At 34.0% G+C, this 21,668-nt stretch overlaps 1 protein-coding gene across 1 annotated transcript in view; it reads left to right on the top strand.

The window, feature by feature from the left end:
* Window positions 1–21,668, top strand: part of LOC145685974 (cytoplasmic dynein 2 light intermediate chain 1) — a 60,554-nt gene that overhangs the window by 10,015 nt on the left and 28,871 nt on the right. The window contains exons 2-3 of the mRNA XM_081758770.1: window positions 15,322–15,430; window positions 20,343–20,444. Of these exons, the coding sequence (XP_081614896.1) occupies window positions 15,322–15,430; window positions 20,343–20,444 (211 nt within the window). The remainder of the gene's footprint in view (window positions 1–15,321; window positions 15,431–20,342; window positions 20,445–21,668) is intronic.

Raw genomic sequence — 21,668 nt, 5'->3', positions numbered from 1 at the left:
CAGTAAATTTCTTAAATTGAGAAACTCCCGCCCTAGCCATCGGGAAAATCCCGTCATTCTTTTAAATGTAAAACAAAAACGGGAAAATCCTGTAAAATTTAATTTGCATGTAAAATTTAAAGGTCAACGTATTATAATCAGTACGCTAAAACTGAGTGACACACAATCATAGTCAACGTCTTGCGAATAAAATCAGAAAAATAAACACACTGCTGAACAAGACTGCACTTATTTAATATAAAAACACATTTACACGTGACGTTTCGATCTTCTATCCAAGATCCTCATCAGACGTGAGTGTACGTCTGATGAGGATCTTGGATAGAAGATCGAAACGTCACGTGTAAATGTGTTTTTATATTAAATAAGTGCAGTCTTGTTCAGCAGTGTGTTTATTTTTCTAAAACTGAGGTATTAAATTACAAATTTAGTATGTAGGTATCATTGAAAGTCCAATCCAAGCTAATGTTGGAGGCTAAGTAGGCAATTGATAAATTTTACCAATTTTAATCAATATATTTAAGCCAGCGTTTCCCAACCTTTTTCAACTTGCGGCACACTACGGGTGTTACTTGGATTCTCGCGGCACACTTATAGATATTACTTGTAAATATAAAATACAGTGATATTTTTTCTGTGATTATTTATCTCCTTCTCACAGAGAAGAAAGCTCGATCACTGTTTTTTCCCGTGGTAAATCACTATGCTTATTTTTCATTCTAATTTAAAAATAGAAAACAATTGCAATGGAATATTGGACTCAGGTTTTTAAAAATACGCTTTGTTTTTAAAAACTGTATCCAACCTTTCACTAAGAAGGAAGATCACTAAATAATGAACGAACAAACAAATCTCTTTTACTTTTAAAACACAAATGTAGGTAATTTGTCGAAAGGATTGAATGATATTTTAAATTTTCAAGCTACGAAATAATCTGCAACAATAAAGAAGCAATAATGGTCATAACAATTATAACAAATACTTTTTTCAACATTAGAAATGTACAGAACAGTAACACGTTATGAAACTTAAAATTGTAGATTCTTTGTAGAAGTTCATAGTAATGTGAAATACAATTATAAATTTTCCACTACGTTTTGCAATTTGATTGCTATAAAATTAATAATTTTGTTTCGATTCCTCGCGGCATACCAGCGGCCCAATCACGGCACACCAGTGTGCCGCGGCACACCGGTTGGGAAACGCTGATTTAAGCAACCTTCGCTTCTTTATAAAACAACAGGCATGCAGAAATATATAATTTGGTTTCGTTTTGTATGTTTAGGCTTAACATCCTTACGTAATACCGAGGTTATCAAGGAGAAGACTTTCACTTAAAGTGACATCCGAAAGAGTACTTGGTTTACACATGAAAGAAGGGTTGTGGTTCGACCGACAATTGAACATGGGACACTTTGATTAAAAGGTGAAAAGGAAATAAGACTAATGCAGATGGTTTGACATGTGAAACGTCACTATGAAGTTCACACGATTCGCATTTTTGTTCTTTTAATTTTTTTAGTTTAAACCAGTTATTTAAAAAAAAAAAAAACAGCTGGGGTAAACGAGCCAACCCTAAGAGTAAAAACTTCTTTCAAAAAATACACAAATAACTAGCAAAATTGTATCTAGTGTTTTTACTTCAAAATATTCCATACCCTCTTTTTGAAACAAAATAAAATTAAAATAAAACATAAGAGAAATACTTAGATTTGTATGATACAATTAAAGGCTGCACATGGTTCTGTATATTCTTGAAATTCTACAGTCAAGTTTTTTATAACCACCATCAAGGGCGCCCATCAGGGGGGTTAAGGGGGCGCTGGCCCCCCTAGAGGAAAATGTACTTCAGAATATTGAAAATCCAATAGGATTTTTACATTAGTTACAGCAAAATTTGAAACTATTTTTGAAACGTCGCTTATACTTCCCCTCCTTGGAAACCACAACATGGGCGCCCTTGACCACCATCACGGTTTACCCAGTCCTCAAGTTTTCTGAATTTTTAACAAGAGGGATTCAACATATCATTACGGAACAAAAAAAAAAAAAAAAAAAAAAAAACTACGGAATATATTTAAGTTAAGCTAAATACAACTCCACAACAAACGTGACTGAGTGATTGGCTTTTGCGCTTCTTTGGGGAAGTCCGGGATTCAACCCAGCATTCGACCATTCTGACAAAGCCTTCCTTCATTCCATCTGAGAATGTAGAAATAGTGCGTGTATTGGCCGACTAGGAGTGTAGGAGTTGGCCGACTTCCTTTCTTATTGTTTTTAAATCGTTATTATTACTAATTACCGGCAGTGACGGTTTTGCGAAGGTTAGAGGATCGGTCTTTCGGACTGAAGCCTGTTCTCCAAAGTTGTGGAATGTCTAAAACGAACGAAATATCTATTAGTTATGCCTTTACTCATAAACTTTAAGCTCCCGTCAAATAAAAATTACGAATGTTTACAAAAACTAAACATTAGTAGTAAGAAAACCCCTCCCAAAACACTTTTTTAAATTCGCCACTGATTCTCAGTATAAAATGATCTTCAAGGTTGTATCCGGAAGATTATTGCTAAACATATAAACGAAACGAAATATTAGTTATGCCTGTACTCATAAACTTCAAGCACCTCCCAAATAAAATTAGGACTTTTTAGAAAACGAAACAATCAGAGAAACCCCTCCCAAAGTACTTTTCTAAATCCGCTATTGATTATTTGTATAAATTGGTATTCAAGGTTGTATCTGGAAAATTATTGCTAAATCATTGCACAACTACAGCATAACAGAAATGTGCAAATACGGTTTGACGGACATATTGAAAAACGTATGCTTTGACGGATATATAGAAAAACGTAAGTTTAACTTTCGTGCTAGAAGCTGATACTAAGCTCTTAGAAATGAAACACGAATGACAAACTAAAATGATCTAGAGAAGGAAAAAAAGTCGATAATTTAAAAGTTAAAATAAAGTTAAATAACCTGTAAAATTGCCCTCAAATACTACATTCTTCATGTTAGCTTTAATTCGTAAAATATGTGCTCCATCCATCTTGATGGTGAATTACAGAGCTAAATATGGCATTCAGGTCGTGGAAATCTTATCTAACTATAGAATATACTATAAGAAAGCTATTTGGATAGAAAAATCATGAAAATGAAAAAAGCCAAAATTTCCAAAATTCTCGGTTTTTTCCAAAAAAGCCGGCTTTTTATGTGAAAAAAACCATCGGTTCAAAAAAGCCGGCTTTTTTGCATCTCTAGGAAAAAGAAAAGAAAAACAATCACTGGATCTATTATGAAAAGTTATGTTCAAACTATAGCCATGTTTCAATCTTTAATTGCTCCTTTTCCGGTGACATTCACAAATAATCATTATCAGGCGTTCTCATTACTTACCCGTCGAGTGTGATTCTGTCCGTTTTAATTTTAAAACGAAATTAAAATTATTGGCAATACAGTAAAACCTGTCTACGTTGGCCACCATCGCTTCTATTGAAAAGTGGCCAACTTACAGAAAACAAGTGTGATCGGTGTATTTTTAGAATAGGATTTCTAATAACACTTGATTTCTTTTCATTCTTTTTGGCATATATGCACATTCTAATTTTGTAGTTCTTGTTTAGTATCGTCTACCTTCTGTTATTAAGCTAGAAGTATTTCCCTCGGAGTAAAAGATGTTTTGAGAAAATCTTAAGGGAATTCACATCTGAAAACCTCCGCTACCTTTCGACAAGCCGTCAGGTGCCCATAGTTGACAATTGAATATTTAGTTTTGAGCACTGATAGCGTCTCATCGTGACTTTCATTATTACTGTATTGCATTATGTTGCAACCCTGAAATCATTAGATTTTAATTGCAGTGCAGTGCAGGATGACCGGGCACTATTTACAATTTTTGCAATTAATTTACATTAGTAATTCTCCTTATTTCACTGTACATTTCTAACTTGCCGTATATTTGGATGTTTTTTTCTTTTTTTCGTACTGATGTTGATTCCCTTCCGTAACTACCACTCATTCTTCCCCACAATGTTGCAGAATATTACAGAAACAACCTTTTTCTTGATAAATACATTTTAACATATAATGAGGCATATTTATTAATTCGTTGTGCTTTTTACCTTGAAGGTAATTTCACCATAATCTTCCTCGTTCGCTATATTATATTTGTGTGAGCACCTGCTTTACTATCAATAAAATTTACATTGTGATTAAATGTTAGATATGTGTACCCTTTACTGAAGTTCTTATAGCATGCCCAGCAATCCCAATAACTGGTCACGGTTCAGTTCACTTCTCTGTTAAAAATGCAAGAGTTTCTCCTTTCCTGTTCGAAACTAGCTAAATAAATGTATTCTCTAATAGATCTTTCAATACTGCCAAACACACACTATACTTCCACAATTCTACGTACATTGTAATTTTTCCTTCAACTTTGCTCTCATCTATCTCTTCTGCCTTCTCTACTACATCTATTTGTTTACTGTTATTGCACACGTACTCTACTATTGTCTCTTAAACAAGTTGCTTCTAACCAACTAAAGTTAGTGCACTAATATGGTGCTCCTCTTTGATCCTTTGTGCGTTTGATCCTCTTAATACCTAATTCATAACAACTAGTACCTTGCAGACTATACAGAGAGTGAAATAATACACAATTGAAAAGGAATCTGACCCTTTGTTTCTAGCTTACCGTGCCGGTGCATTAAACGCTGACACGCTACCCAGTCCACTTCTTGAACTCATACCTTATATTACTCTTTAAATGGAGTCTTTAGCTACTCAGATCATATGGATTATATGGTAACAATTGTTATGTTTGGATAATCCAGTATTTACATTATAGAAAACTTCTGATAGGTGAACCATATACGATATATGAAAGAATGATTTTACTATTTTCCTCTAAGTGCGAATTCTGAGCTTCCTCGTGGCTAAGCGGTTAGCGTACGCGCCTTTGGCGTGGGAGACCCGGGTTCGATTCCCGGCGGGAGCTCATGTGGCTCGGATTCCACGTTAATCAGTAGGTCCATGTATCATATAGCCTTGCTGCTGAACGGAACGTTAAACTCAAAATCAACTCAACTCTAAGTGCGAATTCAAAGATATATAAACAAAAAAGCAAAAAAATGCACGACTGGACCCGTGGCGGACGTTACCCAGTCCGCTCTCAGAACATCCTTATATTCTATTACTCTTGAAGTCTGTGTTCAGCCACTTAGACCAAGATTGATTTCCAGGTTCAATCGCACAAATTTCATTCTTTGTATATCTTTGAACTCAGAGCTGTAAAGGAATTGATGTGATACAAAATCGCCTATTTCCTCCATTTATCATGTAAAATCAGTCCTCCATTTCTATGTAATATAAAATATATAAGTCAACCGTTAGTGGTGTTTTGTATCATAGAAGCTGTTTTGTCCAAGCGCAACAGGATTTGTGATACAGTTCATGTGGTAGTTGATTGTTTAATTTTACATCCAACATTCCTCTATACATTTGAGCAAATCGAACAATCTCTTTTTAAGTTGCAACAAATGATTCTCAGACAAGGCAACAAACGTTAAGTTAAATGGAAGCACTGGCAGATGAGTTTGCATTTTAAACAGAGGTATATAAATTTTACTAAGGAAATATAAAGGCATTTCACGTATCTATATCATTTCACATTATCGTAATCATGTTATACATAAAGTAAAATTATTTTTGGTATTATTATTATTATTATTATATAATAGGTTAATATCTTTATATCTCAGAGCTACTAAAATTATATCGTACTCATAATAATCACACCATAGGTATTCTGCCGTTCTTGGTAGGTCACTTGTTGCAGTTGAAAGCTTCCATACACCACTCTTTTCAGCTAACTTCTTTGTCTTCATGTACGATGTTTCTGTTTTAATAATGTCCTTCAGTTGTAGTTTCTTTCTTCGATTCCCGGCGGGAGCTCATGTGGTTCGGATTCCACGTTAATCAGTAGGCCCACGTCTCATATAGCCTTGCTGCTGAAAGGAACGCTAAACTAAAATCAACTCAATTGTAGTTTCTTTCTTTTTCTATTTTTTTTTCTGCGACCATACCTTGTAGCACGTCCTTTGTGATACAGTTTCTTTCTATCCAGAGTCCCAACCAGTTTTCTTCGTCTTTTCAATTATATCTAAAAGTATTCTTACTCCCCCCCCCCCCACACACACACACACACACTATTTATAACACCGTCACAGTCGTTTTCCATTCAACACAGATAATTCTTTCCATTCTTCGTCACATCTACATTTCGAAATTCTCCAGTCGTCTTTTTTCACAATCTTTTTTCATCGCTTTCGCATGTTTCTGATTCATATAGCTAATAATATAATACTTCACACGTGGCATTTTATGAGTCTTTTTTTCAACTCCTTATTCAAGGACCTACAAGGTGGACTTTTCTTCTTTCTAAATACTTCTTTCGCCATTCCTATATTGCTTTTATTTCATGTTCGTACTTCAATCACCAGTAATAATACTACAGAGGTATCGAAAACTAATCACTTATTCTGCTTTCTCCCGTCCTGCTTCTATATTTGACATCGAGTGCTTCATTCCAATTACCATGCCTTTTCTCTTTCTAGTGTTTACTGTCATTTTATGTTATTTAGGGCCCTTCCTAAAGCTTTCATTTTATTAATTTTTATTAGTTTATTCACTTTATTCAATTAGATTCCGCGAGAAGCGCCATGTCATCTTCAGACTTAATCATCACATTTTCTACCAACATACCGTGATCACTACGTATACTTTTTCACTATCTCTTCCAGAGAGATATTAAATAACGTCGGCGAGAAACAACATCCCTGTCGAACTCTCCTTCCAGTTGCACTGTCCTCTGTCATTTCTTCTCCTATTCTAACATTTACTTGTTGGTTCATATGTAAATTTCCTATGAGTCTTTAATCTTTCCATTCCAACCCAACCTTCTTTAGAACTCCCATCAACAATTCCCAGTTGATTCGATCAAAAACCGTTTCTAGGTCAATAAATAGAGCATATATCTTCCCTTTTTCTATAAACCTTTCACTTTTAAAAAGCCAATGACACCTTTTGTACCCATCCTCTCCCAAACCCGAACTATTCTTCCTGAAATGTTTAATTTGTTCTCTCATACAATCTTCTGTCCTGTATTTGAAGATCATTTTTGCTGCATACATATGATACTAATAGTTCCATGGTCCTCACATATCCCTGGGTACGATTTCTTAACTCAATGGTATCATAATTGTTTTCAGGAAAGTTTGACCAGTTTCATGTGCCATATATATTTCATTGCACAGTTGGACAGTTCTTTCTTGTTTCTGTCGCCCCTATTCTTAATGAATTTGAATTGTATATTATCTCTCACGGTTCCCGTTCCATTTCTAGCCTCGAATACAGCTTTTTCAAACTCATCCCGAAGAATACTGAACCCTTTATCTTCCTTACGCACTTCACTTTCTACTCTAACATCTAGGCCACGCATTCTATTCCTGTTCTCATACAAGTCCTCAGCATATTCTCTCAATCTCCATAAGAGGTTATTCCTCTCGCTTGCTACCTTTTCGCTCTTATTTTCTGCTGCAGTTGCAGTACCCCTGTTTTCTCTGAAGTTCCATGGATTTTACCCTGTACATTTCCTCATATTTACCAACTCTTTCTAATTCTTCTATATCTTCCCATTTTCTTTTGTGGAACTCTACCTTTGCTTTATCTGTTTCTCTTCGTAATTCATGGTTTAACTTCCTGTATATCTTTCTGCCCTCTTTAGTATTAACCTGTTTCCACACTCTAAATTAAATAAGCTTGACTAATTGGCATGTAACTGTACTGTTTCAGAAGATGTATGATAATACTACTATTTAAAAAGTGGTAGTTGGGATCTATCTTGTTTATTGAGTCTTTAAGAGTTTTCCTGGATGGTACCGATCACTTACACAGTAACTTTTCTCAACAGGTGAAGTCACTTACATCAAGATCGAGTTACTTTCTTGTTTTTAAGTGCAACGGTTCTAAAATTGAAAATTGAAGAACTAACGTCTTGGTATATTTGTTGTATGTGTAGAAAAGAATTCTTGCGGGGATTCTTGGGTGAAACACTGGAGGTTTTGTAAATCTTCAAAAGAAGAGAACTACGTGTGAGTCTTATTTGAGCAATACTTCTTTCCTTAAAAATAGCTTTACATATAACATCTACACAAAATTAAGGGAGAAAATGAGTAATTCCGCGCAGTTGACAGCATTGCAAATTAATCCATGCTAACTTCCTTTTTATTTAGCAACTTAGTATGTTCTATATTGAACTTATGATGATGGGATTCTTTTATAACCCTTGCACTTTAGAGAACAAATTATTTCCGTAAAGTGGTCCGATCTTCACGAGAATGACTTCACCTATTCAGGAACGTCACAGTATAAATGACTAAAAACTCTTAAAGATGCAATAAACAAAGTAGATTCCATACTCCCCCTAAATAAATTCACAATAACAGGTTCGGATTGAAAATAAACAGAGAAGGCTATCAAATCTGCATTCCAGATACAAAGAAATCGAAATAACATATCAAGATAATTGTATTGTAATTCAATATCGATCTTTGTAGCATTATTAATAATCATCTATATAGCTTATTTATCCCTTGGATAAATTGATTTGATCGAGAAGTCTGGCTTATAACATGCACATGCTTAATGGAAAGAAACAAAGGGAATTCAACAGTCCAAAATCAAATAGTTGAATCTAGAATCACTTAAATATTATCAACAGCTCTGTTTACTTAAATTTTTTCCCATTGGATAATTACTTAAAGACTGAAATTGACGCATTTTTAATCAAATTATTGAACTCCATTGATTGTGTCTATAAGCTTTTGACTGAATAGTTTCAGACACTTAAGCTGTGGGTAGCCTTGTTACCTTATCTTACCTTAAGATTGGATCACTTTATACACACAATTTTCATTTTAAGTGCAAGGAATCATAGTTGAAAAGACCAACTTTCGAGCAATAATTTTTTATGATATCAAATGTAGTTTCACACCGAAACAGTGCATGAAGTAGCTTCATTTGGCTTTCGGAGACGAAGCACCATTGAATAGGATTGTGTACAGTTAGTTTTCCGAATTCCAGCATGGTTGCACATTTCTCAATGATGAATTTCTTGAACGTCATCCATCCACGTCTTTTGTTGCCAGGAATGTTGATTCTGAGCTTGAAATGATTGAGAGAGATCGGCATATGTTATACCGTGAGATTCTGGAAATTTTTGAACATTGACATGAAAATAATACATACGATTCTGCATGGTCACCTGAACGTATGGGAACTTTCCGGCCGTTGGATCCCACACAACTTGACCGAAGCTCAAAAACAGATTTAGCCAATTAATGTTAAGAAATATTTAAAAAGAAAAAAAAGAAAAATCAACCGAGGTAATTTAAGTTTGGTGTACTACAACATTACAAGCGATAAAACTTGGATCTATTCGTACGGGCCCGAAACTAAACAGCAAAGTACTATTAAAATATATCTAAAAAGAAATTAATTTATTAAAATGTACTAGTATACTACAATAATGGAACAGTTAGTATCGGTAGTATAGGTGTAGTGAATTGCCTGTCACATGGAGACCAATACCCAAATGATTATGACACTGCATTCAGATGTGACAGACGGTGGAATGAAAGAACTTGGGCAAAATAAGAATAACGTTTGTATAGTAATAGTTATGTATTATTTATTCTGAATAAAAGAAACAGTTACATATATCAAATCTTCAAATAACAAACTACAATATAAAAACATAAATACTACAATGTATGCAAATTGCCAATAGATAATTCCGAACTGTCCTACTATACCATACATTCGCGACACTTTTTTTTTCTGAATTTATACTTAATGTCCGGATGACTGTTACTCCGAAACTTCATGACGAAGCTAGGAACGCTGGATGGAGAATGATGCTTTGGTTGAAAAGTCGGACTTTTTTTATATTCGTGAATGTCCTTGTTTGTTTAAGCTATTTTTGCTTTTTGGAAATTTTGACACTATATTTTTGAATTTTGGAAGTTCAAATAATAGTTCTTGATAATAATTGTTATTGTTACATTTAAAAATATAAAATGTTTATTATTTCTGTTTGTCTGTTTAATTTTTGAAAGAAAATATATGTGTTATTTTTCACATCAGAACGTCACCAGATATTTTTATGTTTTTAACTTTCTTGAAAAGAATAGATCACAAATGCACATATCGAGGTCAGTTAGATGTTATGTTATAGTTTTCGTTTTTGTGGGAAAGTTTATTTTCCAGTTCATACAACCGTGGTCTCAGGTTACTGTCACTTTTGGTTGTTTTGATTATTTCCACACCTTCCACATATGCAAATAGTTACTTTGAAAATATGATTTCAGATGACCATTCTGTCTCTTCCTTTTTTAATTGTATAGAAAAAAAAACTTTATGCATTATTATAATAAATCGCTTATTATATGACACTATAAATGCTTAGTGGTATAAATGCTCACTATGAATGGCTGAGTGGACCATTTGTTTGCCAGAGGTCATCTATGAATTTGCGCAAAACGAAACCAAATCGTCTCATCATTCTTCACCACTCTAGTTCCCACTCAGCACACCAAACTGTTGATTTCTTGTCCAGTAAAATGTCGAAATAATGACTCATTGTCCGTATTGACCTGATTTAACATGTAATGGCGTCTTTTTGCTCCCACATATAAAATATAAGATGCACGATGAATGATTTGTGTCGATTGAAGCAGCCCCTGAACCGAAGAACTATTTCTGAGGTACTTCTTCAAATCGAACTGTGAAAAGTAAACGAATAGGCTTAAACAATCAATCAAAGATAACGCAGCCATACACACACACACAAAAGTTCTGTGCACCGGACCCAGGGTATGGATTCGGTGTAGTTTGTTACACAGAATCAAAATTTTGAAAGCCCAAGACGATTGACCGTGTCAGTTTTGTTTTATGGGCGAAAAAGTTGAATGATTTTGGATAGAGAAGACACACGGTTTTGTTATTGTTAGTATTATTGTTAATGTCTTCGTGCCTGTGGAAGTATCCTAGAAGAATTAGTGAAACCTTAATCCTCAGAAAATGTGGTTATTGTTGATTTTTAAAAAACGAAATTCCAGAAAACTGATAACCACTTTGTGCACTTCAGCCAATAGCGTAGCTACAATTTCTTTCAGGGGGGCCATCTCCAATGAATGAATGAAAAATTTTATTCGCGCACACACACACACACACACACTGTGTGTGTGTGTTTGTTTGTTTGTTTTTTTTTTTTTTTTTCAAGGTGAATGTTTTAATCTTTGTTGTTCATGATTTTACTCTTTTACAGTGAAAATGTAAGAATTTACTAACCCCAACAACTAGGATGCATTAATACAATTGATTTCTAATATAAGTAAGTAGTTATTTAATTACGGCGTTTAAAATACGTGTTGCTGCTTGATTTAAGTGGAAGCAGAGAAATGAGGATCTTTCTATTCTTGTCGGCAGCCACAAACTTATCAACTTATTCGAGATCTAACTATTTAGCAATTTTCTTCTCAGTATAAAGTAATCCTGAGTTTTTCAATCTATCATCAGTTATTGAATTGCGTATATGTCATTAATCTTTTCAAACATGAGCTTTCACATGTAGCACTAGTAACTGGTATAGTCACAAAAATGATATTTAGCTTCTAGGTTTCTAGGAATGCGTTTCTGTAGACACAAAAAAACATCAATGAAATTCATCAAGAAATCAACTTACAACTTCTACAACTTCATATAACTTAATTGTGTTTGGGAGGGATTTGAGTTCACATTTGAATATTTCGAGATCACTTCCATAATGCTGGGTCATAGGCTTGACAATGTTGTAATTTAGAAAGTTTTCACGTTTTGGACGTAGAGCGGTGCTTGATCTAATAATTTTACTATATGATCCAAAGAGCTTTCCATCTCAGTGATTGCCATATAAATAGGCAGAAAAATGTATCTTACTTGTTAGTATATTACCTTTAGAAAGTTCGTTTTCTGCCTCTAATGAAGGAAGAGATTCATCCAAAATGAATTTATGATATTTCGATGGCGAATGTCTAGTTCGTTTCCACGAGGAATCCCTATAGTCTATCTGTTTCTGGAATTTCAAGACCATTTTCTTTGCATTTCTCTAAACATTCTTGATATATTTGTTCGAATATTGTTCGTTGAGAGTCATATTCTGCAGGTTTCATCTTCGACAGCGTTTGAACTAGTAAATCTACAAGAATCTAACTTTCCAACATGTCTGCATCTACTTGAGATGAGACGACGCTCAAAGTTATAGGATAGCAGCAGTCATCTCAAATTTTACCAGCCCGGAAACATTTCCTCTTGTACAGATCACACTAATTTGCCAGAAGGAATGATGGAAGTAAATAAATATCACAAGTTTCAGATTTCTTTTTTAATACCGCATAATAATATAAATAAATATTTGGTAGATAAACTATAATAAGAAGAAGAAGAAAAAGAAAAAGAAGAAGAAGAAGTTATGGACAAGGACAAATGTTCTTAAGGGACAAACGTCGCACAGAAACAAGAACTGAACTCTAATAGGACACTGATTTGCCGTCTCAGTCCACTTTAAATTTTAAACCTTGCTTTTGAAACTTAAGTTTCACTTTAAAGTAAATTACCAATAATTATCATGTATTCTTTATATTTCAGAAAAATATTCCGATTTCACGCTCAAAAAATATGGTAGCATAATCAGTGACTAGATGTTTGGTGCCAGGGCAGATTTTGCGATTAGCATCCCCTTCATCTACATCTACACCAACAAAAAACACAGATTAGTTTGCTGGCGCCCGGGGTAACTGCCCTGGTTGCAGCCCCTTGTTTTGATCTGGCCGTAGTACAATTATTTTTACTTGAATTCTAAAACCGAGTAATAGATTTGCCTTTACTTCATTAAACTGATGAAGTGAACACACTTTTAAGCTAAAAGAAGAAATGTGTTTGTCTTTCACTAATATCAAACAGTGTTAGAACAGACATTTCAATCGGGACCCCTTACAGCAAAAGAAGTATACGTGGCCATTTTTTTCTTTCGTTTGTTTACCTTCACTAGTTTTTAGAATTTGAGGTGAATTCAAATACACAAACACTTCACACCCACACCGAATGGCCAAAGCTCAGCGGTAGAACATCAGCTTAATATTCGGAAGGTGGTGTGATCGATCCTTCGTGGGTAAATAATTCGATTGAGAAGTTTACCAAGATTCTTCCTCGGTGTCACTAGGAAAATGTTTATGGCCCTATTGTCTCATTTTCCTCATTTCTATCCTCTGGGTCTCGGATGTTTCAAAGCCTTAAAATAAATTCAAATGTAGTTGAAGTAACTTAACGCTACTATCCTGTACTTGATGGTTAGTAACCAGAAGATTGTAGCACTGGTTCTGTGATAAACTTCGGAATTTCTCTAGTAGTACCAGTTTTGGGATTAAGTTAGTTAAAATCGTTTAAAAGAAAATATTTCTGAACGATTTATTTATAAAGAATCACTGACTTTTGTTAGCCTCATTTCCCAAGGCTTTAGTTAATAGTATAGATCTACCAAGCGCTGACTCCGTTTTCCTTGGAGATCGCTAGTATCGATTGCTAACATCGCAGCAGAAGGTTTCTACAGAGTTGCCAACGGCCAAGAGCGTTAGGAAACTAGACGTACTAGAGACAAGACCAAAAGGTAGTCGAGAAGGAGAACCAGTATCAGTAGCAAATAGTAGCTGTTCGTAGAATTCAGTATCTTAATTTTCTCGAATGATTGGGATACGAACAACAGAGAGAATAACAGAAATAATAAAAAGAACTTTTGTTCTCTTCTTTTACTGTATATTAAACAAGACGTCTCGATATTAAGATTATTTGATAGTAATGATACCAAATTATTTAACGGATGCTATGCATTTGTTCTATGTCGCCGTGATCAATGGAAATTAATTACTTAGTGTACGAAGACTTCTTTCTCCAACACAAGTGTAATGTTTTACTGCAGTGCGTGCTATTTGTAAGTAAGCATCTCTTATTTTAGTATGACTTTCAACATCGAAGCGAATGAGAATGCAACTGATTTTGTTTTTGTTTTTTTCTGGTTCTTTGTCGAAAACAACGAAGATAATCAGATAAAGGACAGAGGTTAAAAGGAACGTTCAGATGGTGAGGTCAATTTACACCTTACAGATTTCGATGAATTAGAACTTACTGTACTACAAACAATAATCAATATGGAGCTTTTTACTCGGAACGCAGACTATTGCGAAACACGGTATTCTGCGGTTGGTAACTCTATTGACGAGAGATGTTTTAGTAGTAGTTTCGCTTGTAGCCACTATCAACTCACCGTTTGTCAACCTATAGCAGTATCACTCTGTGTAGGGGGGCCAAAAACTTGAGCAAGGGTCCTGGCCCCCCTAGGTCCTCCCTTGGCTCCGCCACTGACTTCAGCAAACCTTTTCTTTAATAGAACGTGATACACCGCTTAAAATATTAAATCTTACTAAAATTTCATTTTTTATCTATCTTAAACAATAACCAAATTTTCCGAGATTTAAGGTTTCATTGATTGTTAAGGATAGTTTCGTAGGAACGAAGATACTAACAATGAATCTAGTTTAGCAATTTCTGAAAAGTTGTTGATGAAAGTGCTGGAGTATGTTGAAATGACATGGCTTTTTAAGTCCCACGAATATGCTCTTGAGATTACAGGAGAAGGATAATTAATGAAAGAAAATAATTGTGAAATAAAATTATTGTGCTCTCCCACGTGCATCAAAGGCACACGCGCTAGCAATTAGATCAGTGGGGATGGCAAAACCACGCTGAAATTATATGTAGGTTAAGTATGTGAATACTATCAGCATGAAGATTTGCCCATTGAGAAATACGAAAGGAACCTCTAAATTGTATCGAAACCGATTAAAAATTGTGACGTATTAGGTAAGCTTCTTTATTAATAGACCTTATCATTAGATGACAAAATCTAACAATATAGAATCCTATTCATTACATTCAAAGCAGAAGAGAAGGAAGTATAAGGAAAACATAATAATATTTAAAAAAAAAAAAAAAAGTTTATAATGGAAATTCAAGTCCGTTACATGTCTGTTTATCGTCTGTGTGCGCCTGTTATTATTATGGTTACTTAATAATAGTATACTGTTCTTTGCAAGTTTCATGTTTCATTACTGTCTACCTACTTTTGCATCGTCATACGTACATATATAATGGAAATGTGTTTTACATTACAGAGATGGAAGCCTGTTGGATATTGCTATCAAAATTAATGCTGAAGAAAGGAAGTCTGTTACTTCCAATACTAAAGAAAGAACTCTCATAATACTTGGAAGCAAAGGTGTTGTAAGTATCGTAGTCTTAAAAGTACCGTATTAGTCCGAGTATGTAGTACGACCTCGAATGTAAGACAACCTAATTTTTTTTGTAGATTATTTTAATGAAAAAAATTAAAATGCCCACCATACGTAATACATTTCGAAGAAACATACATGTATCTGTCAGTAAATACATTTATGCTCTGATATTCATGAAAGGTGCATAAATTACCGAGATTCAAAACGATTTGAGTACGCTTTCCGTACTCAATACTGCAAGGAAATGGGGATTCAGCTCGTATGGAACCATAGTCTCAGTCCTACTGGAAAATAGGATCGAATTGAATGCGCTTTGCGCTTTAAACCTTATATAAAATCATCATAATGTAGTCATTTTCCAATGTTTGAGCATTAAAAATTTAATGTAAACCTTTTTAATGTATTGTTTTAAATATATATTCATCACCTTAATAGTTCCATTAATAACACAAATAAACGAAAATATACAACCCTGTCTATACGAATCCTTCAATATAACATCATCTTGCGCAATCTCAGTTCGCATTGAAATTTACATATAAACCCAAATCGTATTGAATACGGAAGGTATAGAGTATATAAGATTCCAGCCTGACTGTGAAATATCGTGTCATTGTTAGTAAACCGTTCATGGTATATAGTACCATGTATAGAAAAAATAATGCATCATTTTTCAACTGTCTACCTGTGTCGGTTCGTTGGAGACAGCCATTTGAATCAGTTGTTGTGACAAAACTGAGTCGTAGTGTTGCATACTGCATGACTGTTCCAGTCCATATGGCTGTTGTTGTCAAGTTTACCATGAAAGACTCAGCATCCACTCTACAGTCCAGATTTAGCGCCAAACTATTTCGAAACTGAAGAAGGACCTTTAAGGACGAAAATTTTCGAATGACAATGAACTGAAAGACACCATTATAAGCCATTTTGTGATTTATTTATTTATTTATTTTTTTTTTTTTCGGGAATAGACATTAATCAAAAGATGTGAAAAGTGTATTGAAGTGAAGGAAGATTGTATTGATGTTTTCTTTCTTCTGATTTCTCAAAGTTGATCAAATAGGAAACTTTTGGAAACGTCCTATACTCAGATCAATTTAAGTACTTTGTTTAATTGTAGTGAAAATAAATTAATAGCAAATTTTAGGAGTCAGCCCAATCGAGCCATAACGTTACATATCACCATTATGTACGTGTTTTGTATTGTTACGACATACCTTTTCTTTAAAAAAAAAAAAAAAAAAAAAAAAAAACGTTGAAATTTCACCTAATGAACTTGGTTGGGATGAAAAGACAAGTTCTACATAAAGAGGCTCGAAATAATAGTTCTTCTGTGTTAAAAAGAAGCAGACGGTGGAATGGCTTTTATTAACGTTATCAAGTTTCACGATCATTACTTTTTACTTCAAAACTGCACATTAATTTTATACAAACATATCTTTCATCTCTTCATATTATTTTATTCATATTGTAGTGATCACTAAACAAACTAATACTTATAAAATCCATAGAACTTAAAAATATTTTATTTATAACACACTTGTCAAATTGGCTTAAAGAGAGTACGGTGTAGTGTTGTGTAGGCCTGAAAAAAAAAATTCAGTAAAAAAGTTTTTTGCGTTATTTTCTCGAACTTCAAAAAAACTGCAAGTTTCGGAAAAATTAAAATTTTCGAATGTTTTACTATATTATGCTTTCAAAATGAAAACTATTTTATATTTACTAGTTTAGAGTTAAGATAATTGGCTACTTATGTTTCTTGTGTTAGAACAGGGAAATTTTGTGGCAACAGATATATATGCACTACTCATCCAAATACTCTAAAGTTAACACCGTGATAGAATATAGTTATGGCTACAAAAGAAACTAAAATATAATCCTAGTTAGTTTAATTAATCTAGACGTATTAAAATTATTTTAAGCAATCTCATGAAGTTCCCGCTTAATTGCAGGGAAGTGTTAAAATAACGAGGCCAGAATCATTTTAGTTAATATGTTAAATCAAACATATATTATTTATAGAGATATCTTCCTTGTGCTATGTAAAATTTCCGGAAATTTTGAACTCATTAGAAAATATCATTTGTTCAGAATATTGACAAAAAACGGAAAATATAATTTTAAAACTATTTCTTCGCCTGATGCTAGGACCTTGCTATTTCAAGTGTGCCTCTGCTGGCGCTGCTGTCTCCCGATGTGTGTTTTCCCATATCTCCCTCGAAAGAGGAAGGACAAGATGCTTTGGCAGAGATCCTTCAATAGTTGGTTGCAAACAACGTTCTTTCCCCAAAGCAAATGGAAGGTTTCCTCCGTAGGAGGTCGGCGGGGGTGAGGCCGAGGAATGTTTCACCTTTTTTCTGAGGGTACACTTGAAATAGAAAAGCTCTAATCTTACTTGTTGTAACATTTCTGCAGCATATATACAAAGTATTTCGCTAACAGGAAAAATACTTAAAGCATTAGTTTTTAATCGTACTTTTTAGTTTTTGGATTTCAGGTAAAACCCCTCTTTATTATTTGTATATTTTTCGAATAAGTCAGAGATATGATCTTATTTACACACACAAACACCACACAAGAAAGTAAATTTGTGCAGCGGGAAATATATTAAATGCTTGAATATGTGAAATTCCGTTCGTTATTATTAATACTAGCAGAATACTCGTTCTTCGCACAGGGAGAATACGTTTCATTTTGAACATAAAGGGCACCAAAACTGTCAACAATCAACTTTATGGATCGCCAGAACTATGAATTGGATACAAATATCGGTAATTTTCAATTATCTTTACGTGTCACCATCCCCCCTTAATAGTACCAATTGAGCTGAATTTGGATTTAAACGGCATCGACTGTTCATCTCGGCGACCGAAAACTATGGATTCGACACTAATAACGGCCATTTCGATCATATATATATATATATATTTCCCTTCTCCCTCCCCAAGTTACGGGGCTAAATTTGTATTTAAACGGCCGAAAGTGTCACTGTTCATCTCAGCGACTCTGAAAACTATGAACTGGACGCTAATATCGGTCATTTTTAATAATTTTTATGTATCTTCCCCCTCCTCCAAGTTGCGGGGCTAAATTTGGATTTAAACGTAGAAAATTTTGAAAATTTTATCGAAGTTGTTCGGATGGTTCAAGAGTTATGAAGTTACAAAACATAGCCACTTTCATTTTGATACATATAAATAATTTGTCGCAGTGGAAGACAGGTATTTGTTTTAGGATTTTGTACATAAAGTTTGTATAAAACTCTATATTAGAATATTAAATAAAGTAATTGTATGTTTTAGTGCATGAGTATTATTGAAATTTGCCTACTGCTCTTTCTTTTAAGAAGTAATTTGGTTAAAATTAACAAAACTTCACCAGATCAAAGAGCATATTAAGAGCTCAGTTTCATTCAAGAGCCCTATTTGTTGCAACAGAAACGCTTCATGATGGTAGGCTTGTATGTAGCTGTAAAAGTTCTGTAATAATGCACATCCACAAATAAACAACCAAAAAGCACATAACGGAAGTGAGTACAGACTATTAATTTTGAAGAATAATCGCAAGTTTCATTTTCGATTTTTTTTATTTTATTTTATTTATTTATTTATTTATTTTTTAATATTCGCAATATTGAAATTTCTGAACTTATATTTTTCACATGTTCGAGAAAAACACGGTTCTATTACTAGTAAAATTAACCTAATACAAAGGTTTTTATTTTTCCAATTTTTCCGGAAAGAAACCGGAAAAACTTTTTTTTTTTTTTTCCAACAGGTTCAAAATTTCCGAAAATTTTACAACTAGTACGGTGGTGAATAGACTTAAGAGAGTCATTGGTAGACCTTTAAAATCTGGTCCAAGGTTCCTTAGTTGGTCAATTTTCTATATGTATAAACAGGTCGCGCTAATTCGGTGTATATTATTGGAGGATATTGCAATAATATTGGAGGAAACTAAATTTGCTAGCAACACATCCACTGTATCTGTTTACGTGGGCTACGAATTCCTTTGTTGTTAGGTACTATAAGTCAGAAATATCTGGGAAGATCTTTAGGGATAATTAGTTAAACGTAACCACCTACTGCGTCCTATGATGGCAGGCGTATTTACTGAAACTGTGTAGGAAACTTATAACAAGATGTAATAAGTGTAATTAACTATTATAAATATGCGTCTGTGGTTAAACAAGTATTCTGTTAAAATAGATAGATAAAGAATAAAGCTAGATAGTAAGACGGTAGGTAAAAATTATCTTGGTTGATTTGGCTTTTTGCAAGATAGAATCCGCTTGCGGTTATTTGTTTTTGTGGCGATTAATCTTCCAGTTTGTTGATCCATAAAGAGGGTTTATGAAAATATAAAGAAAAATGCTATTCATGACTTCATATTGTGTACACGGAGGAAAGAGAGCTTAATATTGATTGATTTTGAGTAGAAGTGGCTACAGCTAAGATTTATTTCAGAAACTATTCTTTTTATTTTTACTTGTGCATTACAATGTCATAAGAACATTTAAAATATCTTCTATTAAGTACATTGTGTTATTTAAATGTCTTTTTAAATATATTCTCTTGATTATTCGACGAGAACCAAGGGCTATTCGTTATGCTGTAAGAAGACTAATGCTTTTTTTTATTATTAATATATATACAGTATAATAATGCATGCATACATTATTTTATTGTTTCAGTTTAATTTCACAAATAAAGAAATGACGTTTTATACTAATGCTGTGAATATTTTTATCGATTCCTAATAATTAGCACGAAATATAAGATTTCTAATTGCCTGATAATGTCATATTTGTGTCACGAAGTTATTTTTGTTTCTGTTTTATCTATGAAGTGTGATATGTTTGTAAGTCAAATTCTATTTAATTTTAATTTGTCCTGTTGCAGGGAAAGAGTTCTTTGATTTATAGATTTCTGGATAAAAACCAGCCGGTAAAACAAACACTTGCCTTGGAATATACATTCGGAAGACGTTCAGGTAAAAGTTTGGTAAGTACATCATATTTTGAAATGGCCATTTTATAATTATTAGTTTATTTGTGAATTAATATTGGACTTTATTCTGAAAACGTTTATTAGCATGGTGAAAAAAATGTGTTGTAGACTTGCACATATTTTCCAGGCCCAGTATTGCCTCCGGTATTCGAACGTCCCAGAACTCGAACATCTTGGAATCCAAACGAAAAATTCTAGCTTGCCTCGGAATCCGAACAAAAAAAATTCGAGCAAATTTTGCCCTAAAATTCGAAGGCCCAGCACATTGTGAATGCGAACAGATAAGAATGCAGACAGTAGCACGCATAGGACACATCTTAATATAGAATAATAGATTTACCTCTGTACCATATATGCATTTTTTGGATTGCGCATATATGACTTCCTTTTCATTGGTTTGCACCGCCACTCCATGGTTTCTCGAATTCGAAATAGAGTGTGTTGAAATTTAGCTTTTCTATAATTTTGGACAGTACGAGGTTTGGATAAAAAAAAATAATGGAATTGGTGCCAAAAGTACGATTTATTGTCACAAACCTACGAATTAAAGGTGATCCCCTTCAACAAACTCTCCTCTCCTCTCTATACACGTTTGCATACAAAGTTTCCATTGTTGGAAGCTATTGTGGAACTCTTCAGGGGTCATCTCTTGAGTACCGCTGCTGTTTTCTGCTTCGCCTCTTCCACAGTCTGAAAATGAATTCCCTCGAGTGCGGATTTCACTTTCTGTAATAATAATAAATAAATAAAATAAAAAACGATGCCAAGTCCTGCGAATAAGATGGGTGTTCCAACGCTGGAGTCGTCTTAGCTGCCAGAAACTGCTTAATGGTCAAAGCAGTGTGCGAAGGAGCATTGTCATTATGTATAATCCATTCATTGTTCTTCTACAAGAGGGAAGGGGGGATTTTCTTTCTCATGCGTTCCCGCAGCTGCATCAAAACCTGCAGATAATAATGCTTATTCTGCTTATTCAATGTCTGATCTGATGGAACCCTTTCAGCCAGGACCAGGCCATTGATATCAAAGAACACAATGAGCATGACTTTTATTTTCGTTTTGTTCTTGCATGCCTTTTACATTCGCTGTGATGAGGGAATTTTCCAGTGGATGGATTGCCTTTTCGTTTCAGGATCATACTGAAAGATACACGTCTCGTTACTAGTGACGATTTTCATTAACAAATACGGTTCTGCTCTTAGGTGTTCCATTGTGTCA

The sequence above is a fragment of the Thermobia domestica genome, chromosome 5, assembly GCF_964235325.1.
Source record: "Thermobia domestica chromosome 5, izTheDome1.hap1.1, whole genome shotgun sequence".
Lineage (NCBI taxonomy): Eukaryota > Metazoa > Arthropoda > Insecta > Zygentoma > Lepismatidae > Thermobia > Thermobia domestica.
The sequence above is the reverse complement of the archived record's forward strand: the minus strand, read 5'-3'. Positions and strand labels throughout refer to the sequence as shown.